Source organism: Meriones unguiculatus, chromosome 15 (genome assembly GCF_030254825.1).
Source record: "Meriones unguiculatus strain TT.TT164.6M chromosome 15, Bangor_MerUng_6.1, whole genome shotgun sequence".
Lineage (NCBI taxonomy): Eukaryota > Metazoa > Chordata > Mammalia > Rodentia > Muridae > Meriones > Meriones unguiculatus.
The window spans coordinates 70,783,493-70,802,863 of NC_083362.1; the positions used below are offsets into that span (position 1 = coordinate 70,783,493).

The window sequence follows — 19,371 nt, forward strand, 5'->3', positions numbered from 1 at the left end:
TTGTCTTCTTTCTCCGCCCATACATGCTTTGGTCTCTCAGTCCTGCCTTGGGGAAACTTCCTCACCCACTACTTGACATCGAGAAGCCTAGTAACTTTAAATATTTGAAACCAATCTATGGGTAAATGGTGGGGGTCTTCAGAATATCTACCATAAACCATAGATTGGTTAAAAGATGCTGGGAGCCTCCTTAATCTCTGAACCATCAAACTTGAGGATTTCTGGGGAGAACCTAGAGTCTGATAAGAGAAAAGGAGTTGAGCTTTTCTTTCTGTTTTTCTTCTTTTTCTTTCTTTCTTTTTTTTTTTTTTCTTTTTGAGACAGGGGTTTCTCTGTGTAGCCTTGACTGCCCCAGACTCACTTTGTAGACTCATAGTGATCTACCTGCCTCTGCCTCCCAGAGTGCTGGGATTACAGGTTTGTGCCATCATAAATGGCTTTTTTTTTTTTTTTTTTTGTGGGTGGGGTGGGATGAAGCTGAGTTTCTTCTGGGTCCTGGGGGACGGGGACGTCCTCTGTGATTTTCTTTTCAGCTAGTTTGAGAGTGGAGTTGAGTAAGTCAGTAATCCCTTTCGGTAAAGCTGAGTGGACCCTGCCCTTGTTACTGGAGTCAAAGTCAGAGCCAGCGCTGGACATTAACTAAGTTAGCAAGTAGTAGTGAAAAGCAAACACTGGGAAAAGAAAAAAGAGATCCAGTGACACCCCTACCTCTACCCCAACCCGGTTTGTCTTCAGGGTGTTTACATGAGATTTAAGTAGAAAGTAAGAAGAATGCACAACTATGGGTTGTCAGTCACCGGTTATGTCAGCTCCAGAGTCTCCATCGAGGTCTTCTGAGAAACAAGTATTTTTCTCCCATGACAGGTTTTGTCTGTGCTAGGACCTCAGCCATTTCCACCAAGAGATTGCTGGGAATTTCCAGTTTCTTAAGATTCCGTTGTTTCAGTTGTCTGGAAGCCATAAGAAGGGGACACAAGTGTTTCTTTAAACTGTCTTTCAATGGGGGCATGAGGGTGGGGTGGGTGGCCGGAGAGGTAGTTCATCAGTTAAGAGCACTTGCTGTCCTTTCAGAGGACTGGAGTCCCTTCCCAAAATTCCCTTCAGGCCCCTTTGAAGGGTCTGCAACTCCAGTAAGGGAAATCTGACCCCCCCCCCTTCTGCCTCCACAGGAACCAGCCAGTGAGTGTGCATTCCCACTTACAGGCATAATTACACACACACTTTTTAAAACATCTTAAAAAAACAAAACAAACAAACAAACAAACAAAAAAAAAAACACAGACAAACTTCCTGCCAAGAAAGTTATAGAATCACCTCTGGGGAAGAGAAGGACACATTCCACAGGTGTGTGTGGAGGTCAAAGGGCAGCTAGAGCTATCTCCAGCACCTTTTTTTTTCTTTTTTTTTTTTTACTCAGAAGAATAAGGAACATTAATTCACCAGGGCACTGGAACTGGAATGGTGGCCAAAAGGTTTTACAGACTCTCATACTATAATAAAATGGCTAAAGTGGTGCAGTCTTCTATTGTTGTTATTAATTTTTTTTTTGTTTGTTTTTTCTTGTTTTTTCAAGAGAGGGTTTTTCTGTGTAGCCTTTGCTATCCTGGACTCAGTTTGTAGACCAGGCAGGCCTCGAACTCATCTCTTGAGTGCTGGGATTACAGGCCTGCAATACCACCACCCAGCTGAGTCCTCAAAAAAAAATTTTTTTTAAGATTATTCAAGTATTTTATGTATATGAGGGCTCTGTGTTCAAGCCTAGTAAAGGAATCTGCCCTTGTTAGAAATGGTCATGAGCCACCATGTGGTTGCTGGGAATTGAACTCAGGGCCTCTGGGAGAGCAGGCAGTGCTCTTAACTGCTGAGCCCTCTCTCCAGCCCTCTTCAAAATTTATGCTTTTTGTTTCATCTTGTTTCTAGGCAGGGTCTCCTCTGGATTACAGGCATGTACCCTATGCCTTCAGATAGCTCTCTAGAGTAAGGAGAAGCGGACTGTGACACATGCACTGGCTGCTGCTGTGTGTCTAGCGAAGTACCAGGTAGCACACACACAGGCCCCCCATTTTCTCTTGCATTACTTGAAGCAGAATCTTTTCTCCAGACGTGGAGGTCGTGGAGGTCGTGGAGGTCCGGTGGTCAGTAGTCTTCCTGCTGAGATGGGGCTGTTGTCTTCTACAGTCTGCTTCAGCTGGTACTGGGGAATCAGAGAATGGGGTAATTAGGTCTTATCAGCAGGTAATTGCTACTGTTTGGGAGAAGAGCAGGAGGCTTGGCTCCATGGGTGTGAGCCCGCAGGGCTCCTAATTCCTGCAGTCTGAGGTAAACTAGGGAGAAAAAAGTGACCCAGAGAGAGGGAGAAGTAGTCAGAGGACAAAAATTACCAGACAAAGGCCATCATCAGTGGCTTCCAGGTCTGCTAGTTGCCCATCTAGCTGCCTTAGCAGAGTCAATCAAGAGGAGGCTGGGGTCTCTAATTCCTGAACATAATGTGAGCAGACGTCTACACAGAAGAACCAGAAGGTTCAAGAAAGTGGGAGGAGCTGGCTGTGGGAAGGACAGCCTTAAGAATTAGTGTATGGGAGAACAGGGAGAAAGGGTGGAATTGGGAGGGGCCGAGGGAGGGGGCTACAGCTGTGATACAAAGTGAGTAAACTGCAATAAATAAAAAAAATAAAAAATAAAAAAGAATTAGTGTGTGAAGCTGGGCTAAGGTGCCACATGCCTTTAATCCCAGCTCTCCAGAGGCAGAGGCAGTTGGAGCTCTGAGTTCAAGACCACTCTGGTCTACAGAGTGAGTTCAAATAAAACTTGGGGGCGGGGGGAACAAGTGTGCAAAGGAATGTGAGAAGTGTGCACACTAGCTTCCTCTGTTTATTTTTTATTTTGTTTTCTGAGACTGTAGCATAGGCTGATAGCAAACTGACCAGTTATCCTCCTGCCAGTTTCTTGAGTGCTAGAATTACCAGGATGTGCCATCATGTTGTTAACTACATTTATTACCACAAATTTAACGTTTAGTTTTTTGTTTGTTTGTTTGTTGTTTTTGTTTTTAGCTTTGAAGTAGAAGCATAGCTAATTGTATTCACGCCATTTATGGTCTGTTTAGGACTCCTTTCTTATTTAGGAACTTGCTGTATATACAGCAGGATAGCTTCTAACTCACGGAGATCCACTTGCCTCTGCCAAGTACTGAGCTTCAAGTATGCACCTCTTCCAGGAGGTGGTGATCATATTTTTAATCCTAGCACTTGTGAGGCAGAGGCAGGCAGATCTCTGAGTTCAAGTGCAGTCTGGTCTGCAGAGTTCCAGGACAGCTAACATACTCAGAAAAACATTGCCTTGGAAAAACCAAAACCAAAACCAAACCAAACAAAAAATAATTGCCACCACAACCAGCTTGTTTTGAAACAGTCTGGTGTAGCTTTGTTTGACCTCAAAATCAAGCTCCCTGTATAGTTGAGGGCAACTTTGAACTCCTAGTCCTCCTATCAGTACTGCCACAAATGTTGACTTTACGGGTTTGTGCTACCCTGTCTGGCTCTTCTGGTTCATTTTTTTGTGTTTCAATTAAAGATTTATTTCTCAAATAAATAAACATACAGGCAGGGCCTAGTGGCTCATGCCTATAATCCAACACTGAGGAGGCAAGGAGAGGTGGATCTCTGTGAACTTCAGGCTAGCCAGGTCAGCCAGGGCCACATAGTGGGCTCTCTTCAAAAAGGAAGAGAAATACAACTAAAATCACTGATAATTTTTGTTTGTTTGTTTTTCAAGACAGGGTTTCTCTGTGTAGCCTTCGCTGTCCTGGACTTGCTTTGTAGACCACACTGGTCTGGAACAGAGAGCTGCCTGCCTCTGCCTCTAGGAGTGCTGGGATTACAGGCATGTGTAATAAAATGTGAGTACCTGACTCACTTAATTTTTCTTTAATTTAAGATTTATTTTTTTATTTTTATATTTAGACAGTAGTGGCACATACCTTTAATCCCAGCACTTGAGTGGCAGAGGCAGTTGGATTTTTGTGAGTTGGAGGCCAGCCTGGTTTACAGAGTGAGTCCAGGACAGTCAAGACTGCTCAGAGAAACCCTGTCTTGAAAAAACATAAGTAACTAAATAACTAACTTTTTATTTGTGGGCATGTGTTGTGTGGATATATGCCTGAGAGAGCCTGGAGGAGGCCAGAGAGGGCGTTAGATATCCTGGATCTGGAGTTACAGGCGATTGTAAGTCTCCCCTGTGGGTTCTGGGAACCTAACTCAGGTCCTCTGGGAGGGATCAAGCACTCCTGAGCTCTGCGCTCTCTCTAGCCCCTTCTGGTTAACATTTAGCTAAGTAGGTCTGAGCAACTTGAGAACTCCTTGGTGCAGCGTTAGGCTCTGAGGTGTTTGGGGTTTTGTGTGTGTGCTTGTTTGTTTCTGTTTTTGCTGGGTGTAGGTTAAAGACAGTAGTCCAGCTAAGTAGTTTAACTCAGTAATCCAGGCTGGAATTCCTCCTGCCTCCTGCCTCCCCAATACAAGGGTAAACCACCACCCCAACAGCATTTGACAATGTGAGCTGTCCTTTTGGAGAGATTTCCTTGTCTACCAATTCTCTAACTCTTTGGCTATCCCAGGACTTCCATCCATTTATTTTACCTTATGAATTGGCAATAATTTGGTGCCCTAAAAAAACAAAACGGACAAATAAGCTGTGTGTGGTGGTGCCTTTAATTCCAATGCTCAGGGAGACAGAGGAAGGCAGATCACTGTGAGTTGGAGGCCAGCTTGGTCTACAAAGCAAGTCCAGGACAGCCAAGGCTACACAGAGAAACCCTGTCTCGAAAAAACAAAAACAACAAAATAGACAATATTCATTGGTATTCTATTTCTATTAATTTGGGAAGGAGTGCTTTTCTTTTAATGAAATGTGGGTTTCAAATCTGTGAAACATTTCTCAGTTTGTTCAGGTACAGACTTTAGGTCCATTAATAAGATTGGGGCAAGTTGAGCACAATGGTACATTCTTGAAATACCAGCATTTAGGAGGCAGAGGCAAGAAGATTGCTCTCAGTTTGAGGCCAGCTTGTACTACATTCTGGGTTCTGGGCTAGCTTGGGCTACATATCCTTTGTCCCAAAAAAATAAACTTAGCCAGGCATAATGGATAATGGCACACAAATTTAATCCCAGCACTCCAGGGACCAAGGCAGTCAGATCTTTGTGAGTCTGAGGCCAGGTAGTCTACACAGTGAGTTCCAGGCCAGTCAGGGCTTCGAGGCTAGACAAAGTCTCAAAAAACAAACAAAAAAACACCTAGTGTTTATTATGTACACCTGTCAGACCAGCACTAGGGAGATGGGGGCAAGAAAATCAGGAGTTAGATAACAAGGAGTCAAGGCAATCAACAGCTAGTTGGAGGCCACCCTGGGCCATGTGAGGCCTTCTGTCAAGAAGTCAAAAAGTCAAAAAGTCAAAAAAAAAAAAAAAAAAGGCTTTTAAAAAGCCAGAGGTAGAAAGCCAGGTGTGGTGGCAAACACTTTTAATCCTAGCACTCAGCAGTGGGGAGGCAGAGGCAGGTGGATCTCTGTGAATTTAAGGCCAGCCTAGTCTACAAAACAAGTCCCAGGAAAAAAATCCCGATGAGGTGGCATAAATTTCTAATCCCAGCACCAGGCAGGCAGAAGCAGGCCGGTTGGCTCTGTGGCTGTGTGACCAGCCTGATCTGTATAGCAAGTTCCGGGCCAGCTAGGGCCAACTAGTACTGCAGCCTTGTCTCGGGTGAGGAAAAGAAGAAAAAAAATGGCATTAGTGGAGGGGTGCAGGTCTGCAACCCCAGCATCTGGGAGAGGAAGGTGGGGACCAGATGTTCAAGGTCACCCTCAGCTACCATTTTGAGGGTAAGCCAGGCAGCGGTGGCGTGCTCCTTTAATCCCAGCACTCAGGAGGCAGAGGCAGGTAGATCTCTGTGAGTTTGAAGCCAGCCTGGTCTTCAAAATGAGTTCTAGGACAGCCAGGGCTACACAGAGAAACCCTGTCTCAAAAGACCAAAGCAAAAATTTTTTTGAGATCCTGTTTCAAATAAGAGGAATTTTACATTCTTTACATTATTATTATTATTATGGTTTGGTGATTTGTCTATCTATCTATCTATCTATCTATCTATCTATCTATTTATTGAGGCAGAGTTTACGGGCATGTGCCACTGCACCCAGCTCCTTTACATCATTTTATTTTTGGTGTTTTATAGCCTTAAATCATTGTATACTTGAGATTTATTTCTTCCCAGAGGGCACAGCTGCCTTCACACTCTACAAAGCTGAAGATGACTTGGAATTTCGGATCCTCCTGCCTCTATTTGAGGGCTGGATTTATGGGTATGGTTCAGTTTCTAGCACTCACTTGGCAACTCACAACTTTCTGTAGCTCCAGGTCCAGGGCTTGAACTCCTTCCTCTGGCCCCTGTCGGCCCGAGCATGCAAGTGATGCACAGGCCACATGCAAAGCATTCTCACACGTAAAAGTAACAAAAGCAAAATTAAAAAAAAAAAAAAATTAAGAGAGAGTGGCACAGAGTCTGTAGCATTTTAAATATCTTACTTACAGAACCTTCCCTTCAGCACCACCAGTACAGTGACAGCCATAGGGTTTCTGTAAGGCATAAGCCTAGAGAGATGAAAGGCATTGAAACTAACCAAAGGAACATTTTTTTTTCTTTTTTTTTTTTTTTTAAAGCCAGAAAGTAGGTCATCGTGGAATCTGGTCTAAAAACCCTGACAAAAGTAAAGCTCAGCCTAGAGCTGGGGAGGTCAAAGAGCAAAACAAGACGGAACGCAGTGAAAGCCCAGTGGAGGTGGGGAGATGCAGGGACTGCCTGTGAGAGCGCCCTGTGTCATCCCCTGTGTGCTGCCTCACGTCTGCACCACACGCATGCAGTGTCCGGGGACTGGAGTTACAGATGGTTCTTAGCCGCTACGTAGACGTTAGGAATTAACCCTGGTCCTATGGGAGAGTAACCAGTGCCCTTAACCACTGGCCCACCTCTGCAGCCCCAGTGGCCTGAGAGATCTTAAAGCTCCTTCCAGCACTACAATCTTTATTAACACTGATCTCTAAGGGAATGTTCACTGATGCCCAGACATTTCCTTCACAGTATGAAGTCAACGCTGATATTGGGGACATAGTCCAATGTGTGTGCCACAGGCACCTCCCAAAACCCGAAGTTTAAGGCAGGCACGGTAGATCATGCCTGCCAGCACTTGGTACACAGAGACAGGAGTTCAAGCCTAGCCTGGGCTACATGAGACCCCGTCTCAAAAATAAAACATCCTAAACTGAACTGCCAGAATTAAGAGTAAAATTTTAACTTCCACCAACCCTTGTTTAATTGCAGATCATCTTCAGATGGTGGAAGATTTCCCTAAGAAGTGAGTTTCGGTCAGCAAAACCTGGAGAGACAAAGGAAACCCACGAAGACTTCTTAGAAAACTCTTCTCTGCAAGGTGAGGAGGTCACACCCCAGCGCATGTGACAGAGCTGTGTCACGCACTCCATACTTGCGCAGTTATATCCTTAGAAATAATAGAACGTTGGATTTGAGTTTTACTTTTGAGTTCTGGAGAGATGGCTTAGTGGTTAAGAGCGTGTACTGCTCACTTAGTTCCCAGCACCTGTGGGAGGAGGGGCTTACAGCTGCCTGTTAACTCCAGCTCCCTGGAGTCCAGTGACCTCTCCTGGCCTCTGTGAGCAATAGCCTTCGCTGACACCCATATAATTACCTTTTTTTTTTTTTTTTTTTTTTTGAGATGGGGTCTCATGCATCCCAGTGCTGTGCCATTTTCTGGGGGAGGTGTGAAGAAATGGCTGTTTATCCCACATAGGACAGCCATCGTCACAGACCAAAGGTGTGAGTCTACCCAAGTACACTGAGTGTGCTGGGGTTAGTCATGGGCATGTGGGTGACTCAAAGGTAGCGTGTCACTGAAGAGCCCAGCCGGAAGCGGCTGATGACGCACCAAGGCTGTGCTCCCATGTGACTCGCAGGCCGCTCCCATCCTCATTTTGCTCATCTCCACCCTCCCCTCTTGGAGACCCCTGCAGAAAGACTTCTCCTGGGGGAGTGGAGAGGGAGGAAGAGGGAGAGGGAGCTCATAGCTATACCTAGCAGGGCTCTGGTGTCATTCAGCCAGCTGGCGCCTCAGTGCTGCCACTAGCCAGGTATGTGAGCACAGTGACAGCTCAGCCCCTTTGTGAGTCAGTTTCCTTGTGCTGGGCTGGGGATAATTCATGGTTACTTCATTTGGTCATCTTGAGCCTTCCGTGACTTGCTTGGCATTATATATAATCAGCTCTTAATTATTGTTTGCTGTAATTTTTTTTTTTTTTTTTTTTTTTTTTTTTTTTTTTTTTTTTTGGTCTCCTCTCTACAAGATTTCCTCATGCAGGCATCCTGGCAGAGGATCTGAACAAACCACTCTAGTTGTCTAGTTGCCTGGACCTTTCAGCAGTACTTAGCAAGGATGTGGTATTTTCTGTCCTGTGACCTTGTTCCTCTCCCTTACTGGCTTCTTAGTCTTCAGATCAGGATGACGGGAGTGGGAGTTCAAACCTGTCTGTGCCCTTCCACTGTCTATAATTATTGACCTAAGGGATTTTGGTTCAATTTGGTTCAATCTCTAGCTTGTTCCTTCCTTCCTTCCTTCCTTCCTTCCTTCCTTCCTTCCTTCCTTCCTTCCTTTTTTCTTGTTGTTTCTTAAGACAGAGTTTCTCTGTGTGGCCCTGGCTGTCTTAGAAATTGCCCTGTAGACCAGAGTGGTCTTGAATCCAAAGATCCACCTATTTCTGAAGCCTCCCCAGTGCTGGGACTAAAGGTATGCTCCACCACTGCCTGGTTCAATCACTGGCTTTCAGTGCCATTCATCCATAGGGCTGGAGAGATGGCCAAGCGGTGAGGAATACTTTCTGCCCTTGCAGAGGACCCAAGTTCAGTTCCCAGCACTCATGTCAGATGGCTCTCAATATCCTTCAATTCCCATTACATTACGAGGGATCCAATTCCTCTTTCTGGCCTACATGAACAGGCACACATGTGATATGTATACACACACACACAAAATAAAAATAAGAAATAAACATTTAAAAGTGATCTTCACAGAGGCCAAGTCCTGGGCTAAAGAGAGGGCTCAGAGGTTATGAGCACTGGCTACTCTTCCAGAGGTCATGAGTTCAATTCCCAGCAAGCACATGGTGGCTCACAGCCATCTATAATGAGATCTGGTGCCCTCTTCTGGTGTGCAGATATACATGCAGACAGAACATTGCATAATAAATAAATAAATAAATCTTAAAAGAGGCTAAGTCCTAAGTATCTCTCCTCTGAACTTCTCTAAATACCACACTCTAGTAGTCATGTAAATGTGCCCATGATCAATCCACATGAGTGTCTGCTCACCAGTGTATCCACTATCCAAATATACCTTCCGGCAGAGGAGTCACGGGGCAACAGTGCCTGCCACCAGTCTTGATGACTTGAATTCCACATGGTAGAAGGAGAAAACTGACTCCTATAAGTTGTCCTGTGGCCTACACACACACACATACACATACACGCACACACACACACACATACACACATATACACATACACACACCCACACACACACATACACACATACACACACCCACACACACACATACACACATATACACATACACACACCCACACACACACATACACACATACACACACCCACACACACACATACACACACCCACACACACACATACACACACCCACACACACACATACACACATACACACACCCACACACACACATACACACAATTATATATTTTGATTTACATATAATGTATTATTAGACAATATAAATTAAATTATATCAATTGTATAAATTATATACATATAATATATACATATATATATGTATATTAAAGGTGTGCACTGCCACCACCACCCAGCAACTTTCTTTCTTTCTCTCTTTTTTCTTTTTCTTTCTCTCTTTCTTTTTTCTTTCTTTCTCTCTCTTTTTCTCTCTTTCTTTCTTTCAAGATTTATTTATTTTACGTATGAGGCTCTATCTGCATGTACACCCACATGCCAGAAGAGGGCATTAGATTCCAATAGAGATAGGAATTGAACTCAGGACAGTGCTTTTAGCTACTGAGCCATCTTTCCAGCCCCAACCTTGAGGGTTTTTCTTTTAGATTTATTTATTTATTATATATACAGTGTTCTGCCTGCATTTGTGCCTGCACACCAGAAGAGGGCACCGGTTCTCATTATACACCATTGTGAGCCACCATGTGGTTGCTGGGAATTGAACTCAGGACCTTTGGAAGAACAGCCAGTGCTCTTAACCTCTGAGCCATCTCTCCAGCCTCCAAGCTTTCTTGAAGGTAGATCTTCCAGCTTTTTCAAGACCTTAGATGACACAGTGACACAGTCCCAACCTCAACCTCAAGAGACCCCATTTTAAAAAGAAACAAACACAAAAGGGACATTTTTCTGGGATGTCCCCATTGGCTTGCCCATTATTCAGTCTGTGCTGAATAATGCACAGACTTATTAGCTCTCTTGACCCATTAGACAGAAAATCACAGCCTTTCTCTGGACACCAACTGACGCCCACATACTTCTTGTCAAAGGAGACACTGTGCGTCCAGCTGTTTGTTTCTTGTCCACTTTACTGTGGTAGGAATGTTGCTTGTTGATGGGTCTTTGGTGCCACTCAGAACAATGGCTTGTCCACAGCTCAGTAAATAAATACCTTATGAATTATTTAAGATAATTCTTTCTTTCTTTCTTTCTTTCTTTCTTTCTTTCTTTCTTTCTTTCTTTTTCTTTTTTGGCAGGGTCGTCAGGATAGTCTTCGCTATCCTGAAACTTGCTAAATAGAGATTTACCTACCTCTGGCTCCTAAATGCTTGGAGTAAAGATGTTCAAGAATACTCCTGGCTTAGTTCATTTTTTTAGACATCATTATTTTATTTTAATATTTATTTTTTTATGTATATGAACACTGTTTTCATGCACACCAGAAGAGGGAATCAGATTCTATTACAGATGGTTGTGAGCCACCATGTGGTTGCTGGGAATTGAACTCAGGACCTCTGGAGGAGCCGTCAATGCTCTTTTTTTTTTTTTAATGTTTTTATTTCTTTATTTTACATATGAGTGCTCTATTTTGCATATACATCTGCATGACAGAAGAGGGCACCGAATCTCATTATAGATGGTTGTAAGCCACCATGTGGTTGCTGGGAATTGAACTCAGGACCTCTGGAAGAGCAGACAGTGCTCTTAACCTCTGAGCCATCTCTCCAGCCCCCGTCAATGCTCTTAACCGCTGAGCCAGCTCTCCAGACCCCCATTATTTTATTTTATTTTTTAAGTATTTCATTTTTAATTATATGTTTGTGTTGACATGCGGGTTTGTGCATGTGTGAGTACAAGTTCTACCAAAGTCCAAAATAGGCCCTCAGGTTGCCTGGCGCTGTGGTTATACATGGCTGGATGTGAGCTGCCTGTGAAACCTTTTGGAATATATTAACTTCAGAAACCAGTGCGCTTCAACAACTTACTGAGAATGGCCTCAGATAGTTTTTGCTGTGTGTAGCAGAATTTCCTTGCCCTTCTACCCCTGCACCTTGCTGTCACCCACGTGAATGATGTTCCCACCAGCATATTTGAAAAAAACATTGATAGATGACTTCCTTTGTCCTGTTAATCTAAAACCTTAATGAAAATGTTATGTTAGAACACGGCATTTGAAGTGCTGCAGAGAAGGCTGAGGGGTTAAGAGCACTGGCTCCTCTTCCAGAGGACCCAGGTTCAATTCCCAGCCTGCACAAGACAGCTCATAACTGTCTCTAGCTCCAGTTCCAGGGGATCCACTGCCCTCTTCTGGCTTCCATGGGCACTACACATACATGCTGCAGACATAAATATAGGCAAAACACCCACACAAATAAAATATTATTTAAAAAAGAACACAAAATCTGGAGCAACCTGAACCTGTCCTCCCTCAATATTTGACTTCAGAATAAACAGTGCTATTCTCTGAGGTTGCAGTTATGGTTTTGCATTAACAGGTGTTACTGAAGGAGATCTTGACGACTCTGTTCCTCGTCCTGAGAAGAATCTAGCTAGGAGTGTGTTACTGAAGAATCTTGGTTTTCATTGGCAGGCTTACTCTCATTGATAAAAAGAATTTCAAAAATGGACTCTGAAGGAAACTCAAGGACAATTTTATTAGGCTTGAGAGAAAAGTCAAAGGGTAGGTGAGCTCTAAATACTGGCAATGGCCGGGAGGAGGCAGATGAATAAAACAAGGTTTGAGTTAGGATTCAAGAACACAGATAGCTGGGGCTGAGGAGTTAGCTCAGCTGTTAAAGCACTGGCTACTCTTCCAGAAAACTCAGGTTTGATTCCCAGCACCCACAAAACCATTCATAACCCACTGTAACTCCAGTTCCAGGGGACCTGATGTCCTCTGCTGGCTTCTTTAAGTACTATGTGCACATGGTGCAGAGACATACATAAATAAAAATTTTAAAAAGGAAAGAGAGAGAGAGGAGAGAGTGCAGGGCTTGATGGCATATGTCTTTAAGCTTAGCGTTCAGGAGGCAGAGGTAGGTAGATCTTCATAGCATGGGCTACAAAGTGAGCTCTAGGATAGCCAGGGCTTTACAGAGAAACCCTGTCTTGAAAAGGAAAGAAAAACACCTGTAATCCTAGCACTCATGGAGGCAGAGGCAGGCAGGTCTCTGTGAGTTTGAGGCCAGCCTGGTCTACAAAGTGAGTCCAGGACAGCCAAGGCTACACAGAGAAATCCTGTCTTGAAAAACCAAAATAACAAATAAATAAATAAAATTTTAAAATTAAAGAAAGAAAAGAAAAGGAAGGAAGGGGAGAGAGACAGAGAGAAAGAGAGACAGAGAGAGGCAGGCAGGCAAGCAGCTTTGGCAGGGGAGGTCAGCAGACATGTTTATTAACCAAAGAAGAAACAGAAAGGAGAAGAGGTGAAGAGTATGTTTCTGAGTTCTAACCATCTTCAACTTGAGCTCCATGGGAACGTAACCCTCTTCTGGCTTCTGTAGATACTCCATACATGGCATGCTCACACATAGGTAGCAAAGCCTAAAGATCAGAAACACAGGGCTGAAGAAATGGTACGTTACTTGCAAGGTGGCCCACAGGCTTTCTTACTTCCAGTTTCAGGGGATCTGCTGCTTTCTTATGGACTCTGTGGGCACCAGACAGGCATGTGGCACACATATAAGTGGGCATGCAAGTACTGATGCATATAAACAAAAAAGAAGCCTAAAAAAAAAAAAAAGACCAGAAACTCGCTATCAAAATTGATCCTGAAGGTACTCAAGGTATGATGATGATGATGATGAAGAAGAAGAAGAAGACGACGACGACGACGATGACGATGATAATTTTGGTTTCTTGAGACAGGATTTCTCTGTGTAACCCTGGCTGTCCTGGAACTCGATTTGTAGACCAGGCTGGCTTCAGACTCACAGACATCTACCTGTCTCTGCCTCTGGAATGCTGGGAATAAAGACATGCACCACCACACATGGCAAGGGCCACAATTATCTTGGGTCTCTCTCTGTGTCTGTCTCTCTCTTCCCAGCCAGGCTTTCTCTGTGTAGCCATGGCTGTCCTGGTCTCACTTTGTAGACCAGGCTAGCCTTGAACTCAGTGATCCGCTAGCCTCTGCCTCCCTGAGTGCTGGGATTATAGGCATGTGCCACTGTGCCCAGCTTGGGTCTCCTCTTTTGGGGTCAAAAGAAGTAAGAGTTTGATTAACAGCATGTGGTTCTCTGGTTTGACAGATTAGGTCATGTAATCACCTTTCTATGGATAATTTCTCTCACTTGAATTATGTGCATTTCATAATTTTAATTTTGCCTAGTCATAAAGTGGTAAATAATGGATTCTCCCTGAAAGTTTACCTGAGGACACAGTTTGCCTTATGGATCAGGCATCCAAAACCAGCTCTGGCTGGACTGGCCCTTCTATCCTGGGACCAGCAAGTATTGGGCATACTGTAGACCACAGACAGTTTGGTTGTCCCGTTGTTCAGAGGGGAGTCCATGCAGACAGATATATGTGGGCCGGATGCTAGGTGCATTGTTTGGAGAGGGCTGAGTGTATGGAGGAAGAGGATTGTGTTGTTAGCACAGAATAGGTAGCATGGTGTGCAAGCCTTTAATATCAGTACTTTGAAGGCCAAGGCAAAAGACCTGTGAGTTTGAGGCCAGCCGGGTCTACATAGTGAGTTTTAGGACAGCCAGGGCTACACAAAGAGATACTGTCACAAAAAAAACAAAAAAACAACAACAACGAAACCCAAACCCAACCAAAACTCATTTCCATTCCTTGATTATTCAGGGAACTGAAAAGTGAGAGGGATCTTATTTTTTATCTAAAAATGTTTATTACATTGTGTGTATGTGTGTACATGTGTATGCATGTTGTGTGTGCAAACATGTGTGAGTGTGTAAGTGTATCTGCAGCACAGTCATAGCACAAGTCTGGAGGTCAAAGGGCAGTTTGTGAGAACTGGCTCTCTTTCTTTCCTTTTTTTTTTGGTTTTTTGTTTGTTTGTTTGTTTGTTTGTTTGTTTTTTGTTGTTTTGAGACAGGGTTTCTTCTCTGTTTTAGCTCTGGCTGTCCTGGAACTCAACTCTGTAGACCAGGCTGGCCTTGAACTCACAGAGATCCGTCTGTTGCTGCCTCCTGAGTGCTGGGAGGCACTTTTCATCATGTGTGTCCCAGGGACTGAACTCAGAAATCACTTTTTCTGCTGTACGGTCCTGCTGGTGTCAGGTTGCCTGCCCCTCAGCCTCCTGAGCGCCCTCACTTGCTACTTCCAGCCGTTTCTTGACTTCTCTCACACTATGCTCCGTCTCTTGCTTCTCTAGCCCTGGCCAGGCCCGATCTACTTTTCTCTCAGTTCTGGACTCCTCCAGATGCCTCTGGATCTTTTTTCTCTTAGCCACAATGAACACCTTCCCCCTTAGGGAGCCATCATGTTGGCCGTTTTTCTACTCACCCCCCCCCTCCCACACAGCTGACCCATCTCTTTTTGCTTCTACATCGAGTCTGTTTATGTCAAGCATTCCATTAGTCTGTTGTTTGTGAGCTACTGTTTCCCTTGCAAGTAACATTTTAAAATATCTAAAATTACAAGGCAGAGCTGGGCATGGTGGCCCATGCCATCATGTCAGCACTGGGGAAGCAGAAGCAAGTGGATCTCAGTGAGCTGGAAGTCAGTCTGATCTACATAGGTAGTTTTAGGCCTGCCAAAGTGACATAAAAAGATCCTGTTTCAACCCCAACCCCATTTAAAAAATAAAAATAAAATAAGTTTACAGAACAAAACTATAAATGTTTTTATGAAATAACCATCTGTTTTATGCTTTCATCTTCACCTCCTAATTTATTAAATTACGTAAAGATGGGGATGAAAGAAGGTAGAGAGGAAGGAATTTTAATAAGAAAAAGTAAAATAATAGGAGTCAGTTGAACTCAGGATACTGTGTTTCAGATCATTTTGGGGCAGGAGGGGAGTGCACAAAGACCATGCTGCCCATCACAGAGGCAAACCCAAGAATTTCATCTTGAAAATACCTTATTCATAAAGCCCTCAGGCTAGAGAGCCCCAGTGGAATCGGCCTCCTCAATCCTTTCCCCATTAGCATTTTTATAGAGAAGAACCAAAAAATCAATTCAAGGGCCTGGTTTATCCAGGTGGCTTTGGTCTCTGAGGTCCCCTCCCCCTTATCTTTCTGCCAGTCTCTGCATAACTAGAGTGTTTGTGGGCATCAAAACTGGAGTCTTGCATTTCTCCTTTTAAATTATTATTATTATTAAAAAAGATTTATTTATATATTATTTATTCAGTATTCTGCCTGCATGTGTGCCTGCAGGACAGAAGAGAGCACCAGATCTCATTATAGATGGTTGTGAGCCACCACGTGGTTGCTGGGAATTGAACTCAGAACCTTTGGAAGAGAAGCCAGTGTTCTTAACCTCTGAGCCATCATTCCAGCCCTAAAATTATTTTTTTAAGATGTACTTATTTATTTTTTTATTATTTTTTGGAAACAAGGTCTCTCTTTGATGCGTTGGCTGATCTGGAGCTTGGTGTGTAGACCAACCTGACCTCAAACTCATAAAGATTCACCTGCCTCTGCCTCCTACTGGGTTAAAGGCCTGTGCCACAAGTAAATATTTGTTTTTATTATTTTATTTATGTGTATGCCCATTTGTCTGTCTATGTGTACAAAGGCTACATGTGTGTGGGTGACAGAGGAGGCCAGAAGAGGGCATTGGATCCCTTGGAGTTGGAGTTCCAGGCTGTTATGAGCTGGCTGAGTGGTGGTACTGGAGACCAAACTCGGGTCCTCTGGAAAAGCAGCAAATTATCTTAACTGCTGCAGCCTTCATTTCTTCTCTAAATTTTATTTTTAACAAAAAAATTTATTGTGTGTGTGTGTGTGTGTGTGTATGTATGTATGTATGTATGTGTGTGTGTGTGGTGTTTGTGTATGTCTGTCTATTTGGGTATGTATATGTGTGGTGTATGTGTGTGTGTGTGTATAGCAGGGGGGAGGGTTTGTAGATTTTTAAGGTCACTGAATCTTGCATCCCTTCACAATTCTTTCTTTTTGCTGTCAAGGTGAATTCCCAGAAAAAAAGCTTTTAGTAAAAGTTTCTTTTACTAAAGAAACTGATTGATTAGAGTGACAGTGGTGTGGAGAGGTGGGAATGTTACAGGTCCAGGCCAGTTTCCCTATTTTGGACTAGTTTTGCTCCAGAAGCTATTCCTATAGCCTGTGACTAATAGATAAAACTAGTTTGGAATGTGTCGATTAGCAGACTTAGGTTCCCTCAGCTCAAAAGCTGTGAACGTCATCAGACATCTAAGGCCTCTACAAAAGCTTCCTCCATCTTTCTGTAATCACCTCTGATATAGTCATCAATGTATTTTAAACTTGCCTAGATTGATGACTTTCTTTGTTCTATAAAACTATAAAACTTAAAGAAACTGCTCCCGGGGCTGGAGAGATGGCTCAGAGGTTAGGGGCACTGTGCGCTTTCTGAGGTCCTGAGTTCAATTCCCAGCAACCACATGGTGGCTCACAACCATCTGTAATGAGATCTGATGCCCTTTTCTGGGTTGCAGGCACTGTATACGTAATAAATAAATAAATCCTTAAAAAAAAAAAAAAAAAAAAAGAAACTGCTCCCACATTGGAAAAGGAATTTGGGTTAACCTAAACCTGTGTTTCTAGGCCATGGTCACTCAGATATGGCTCCCAAATAAACTCTTACCGCCTTTAAGATGAGAGCTGTGTTGTTTGTGACAGTATGTAGCGTGGGAAGGATTAACTCAGAGCTAAAAAAAAAAAAAAATCACTGGCAATGTATCCATGCAGATTCCTTCTTAGAGAATGAAGTACAAATGTGCTGTTATACCATGAATAACACAGACCATCTTCTTCTCTCTATCACAGGCACTGCACAGGAGATGGGCTGAGAGGAAAGTGTTGAAATTAGTGGTCCAGGGCTGGAGAGATGGCTCAGCAGTTAAGAGCACTGGCTGCTTTTCCAAAGGTCCTGAGTTCAATTCCCAGCAACCACATGGTGGCTCACAACCATCTATAATGAGGTCTAGTGCCCTCTTCTGGCCTGCAGGAATACGTGCAGGCAGAACACTGTATATATAATAAACAAACAAATAAATAAACTTTAAAAAAATCTGTGGTCCAGAAAAATCAGAATTGGTACTGCTGAGATCCAGAGGGTGAGAAATCAATTTGTTAGATGACTAGCGCTCACAGCTTCTAATTGCAGGCAAGGACAGTGTTTGCATGACAGGGGAAATCTTTTTAAAATTCCTTTTCACCTTACAGTGCCATTCTCTTTCATCAGCCCAGGGGAGTGACCCACAGCTGTGTGTCCAGGCCTCTAGTTCCTTCCACTTCTTTTCTTCCGTCTTTTCCTTTCTTCTATTTGAAAATTTTTTCCTTCAGTGCCAGACTGAGAACCCACTGGTTTTGGACACTGACCATTCTAGGCACGAGCTATCCGAGTGAACTGTGCCCTCTCCCCACCTACTCTGCAGTCCAGATGGAGAAGAACCCACAGCTCAGTTTTGGTCCGACCACCGTTTCCCCAGTTTGGGACAAGATTGGCACCATAGGCAGAAAATGCACATAGCAGTGACCTGCTTATTTCTGCGACGAAGTCCATTTCCTCATCAAAATAGTGTGTGCCCCTTCTGGCTAGAGGAGGAGCCAGCATTGATGCCTTTTCTGCACCCCCCCCCCCATCAGGGCAGTTTGTACCCTCCTCCCATGCCTGTACGCCCACATCCTCAGTACACACATCACTAAAATACCCCATAATGTACCCAGTTTGGCCTGGGGGTAATAGGAAGAGGGGCAAAGTGGGTCCCATTGAGACCAAATAGGTGGCAATTGGCAATACTTTATACATATCCCTTTTTTTTAAATTTTTTAAAAAAAAAATTAACAGAGACTTAACAGCTTAAAAAAAAAAATCAAGCCAGGCGTGGGGCCGATGCTTTTAATCCCAGCACTCTTGAGGCAGAGGTAGGCAGATCTCTGTGAGTTCGAGGTCAGCCTAGTCTACAAAGTGAGTCCAGGACAGCCAGGGCTCTGTTACACAGAGAAACCCTGTCTTGAAAAACCAATCAACAAACAATCACTACCCTTCATACAAGGGTGATCTCCAGAGGATGATGAGATTGCTTCAGTCTTTGACATACTTACCTTAGGGGAATGTGCAGAGAAAAGATGCTGGTGATTCGCAAGGCTCACCAGGAGCCAGCTGCCTCCGTTGGAAACACCCAGCAGGGACCCTACAGATGTGGCCATCCCCCATGAAGACACCCTATGGGCTCTTCATGGTGGGGATCTGACTGAGGTTGAGTGTTACTGGAAATTTGTTCTGGGGGGGGGCTTAGAGAAGGCTGCTCATTATTTTTTTTAAAGATCTGTTTATTATTTATACCGCATTTTGCCTGCATACCAGATCTCCCTATAGAGGGGTATGAGCCACCATGTGGTTGCTGGGGATTGGACTAAGGACCTCTGGAAGAGCAGCTGGTGCTTTAACCTCTGAGCCATCTCTCCAGCCCCAAGGCTGCTCGTTATCATGACAGGAATGCTATGTTCATCGGAGCAGGGGGCTCCAAGCAGCAGACAAGCCGCAAAAGGCTGCTTGTTGGATGTGTGAGCCACAGCCATTGTCTAGCTCCTCAGCACTACTGTTGTATGTGTCCCTACTATGGGCAAGTGGCTGGATGAAGGGACATTTGATACTGGACACT

General features: G+C 43.9%; 1 protein-coding gene and 1 long non-coding RNA gene across 2 annotated transcripts in view; both read left to right on the plus strand.

The window, feature by feature from the left end:
* Positions 1 to 19,371, plus strand: part of Fbxo36 (F-box protein 36) — a 66,970-nt gene that overhangs the window by 36,269 nt on the left and 11,330 nt on the right. The window contains exon 2 of the mRNA XM_021650854.2: positions 7,369 to 7,477. Within this exon, the coding sequence (XP_021506529.1) occupies positions 7,369 to 7,477 (109 nt within the window). The remainder of the gene's footprint in view (positions 1 to 7,368; positions 7,478 to 19,371) is intronic.
* On the plus strand, positions 8,736 to 17,774 carry LOC132648111 (uncharacterized). The gene is made up of 2 exons (XR_009586488.1): positions 8,736 to 8,845; positions 17,531 to 17,774. It is a non-coding gene; the product is annotated as an uncharacterized LOC132648111 (long non-coding RNA).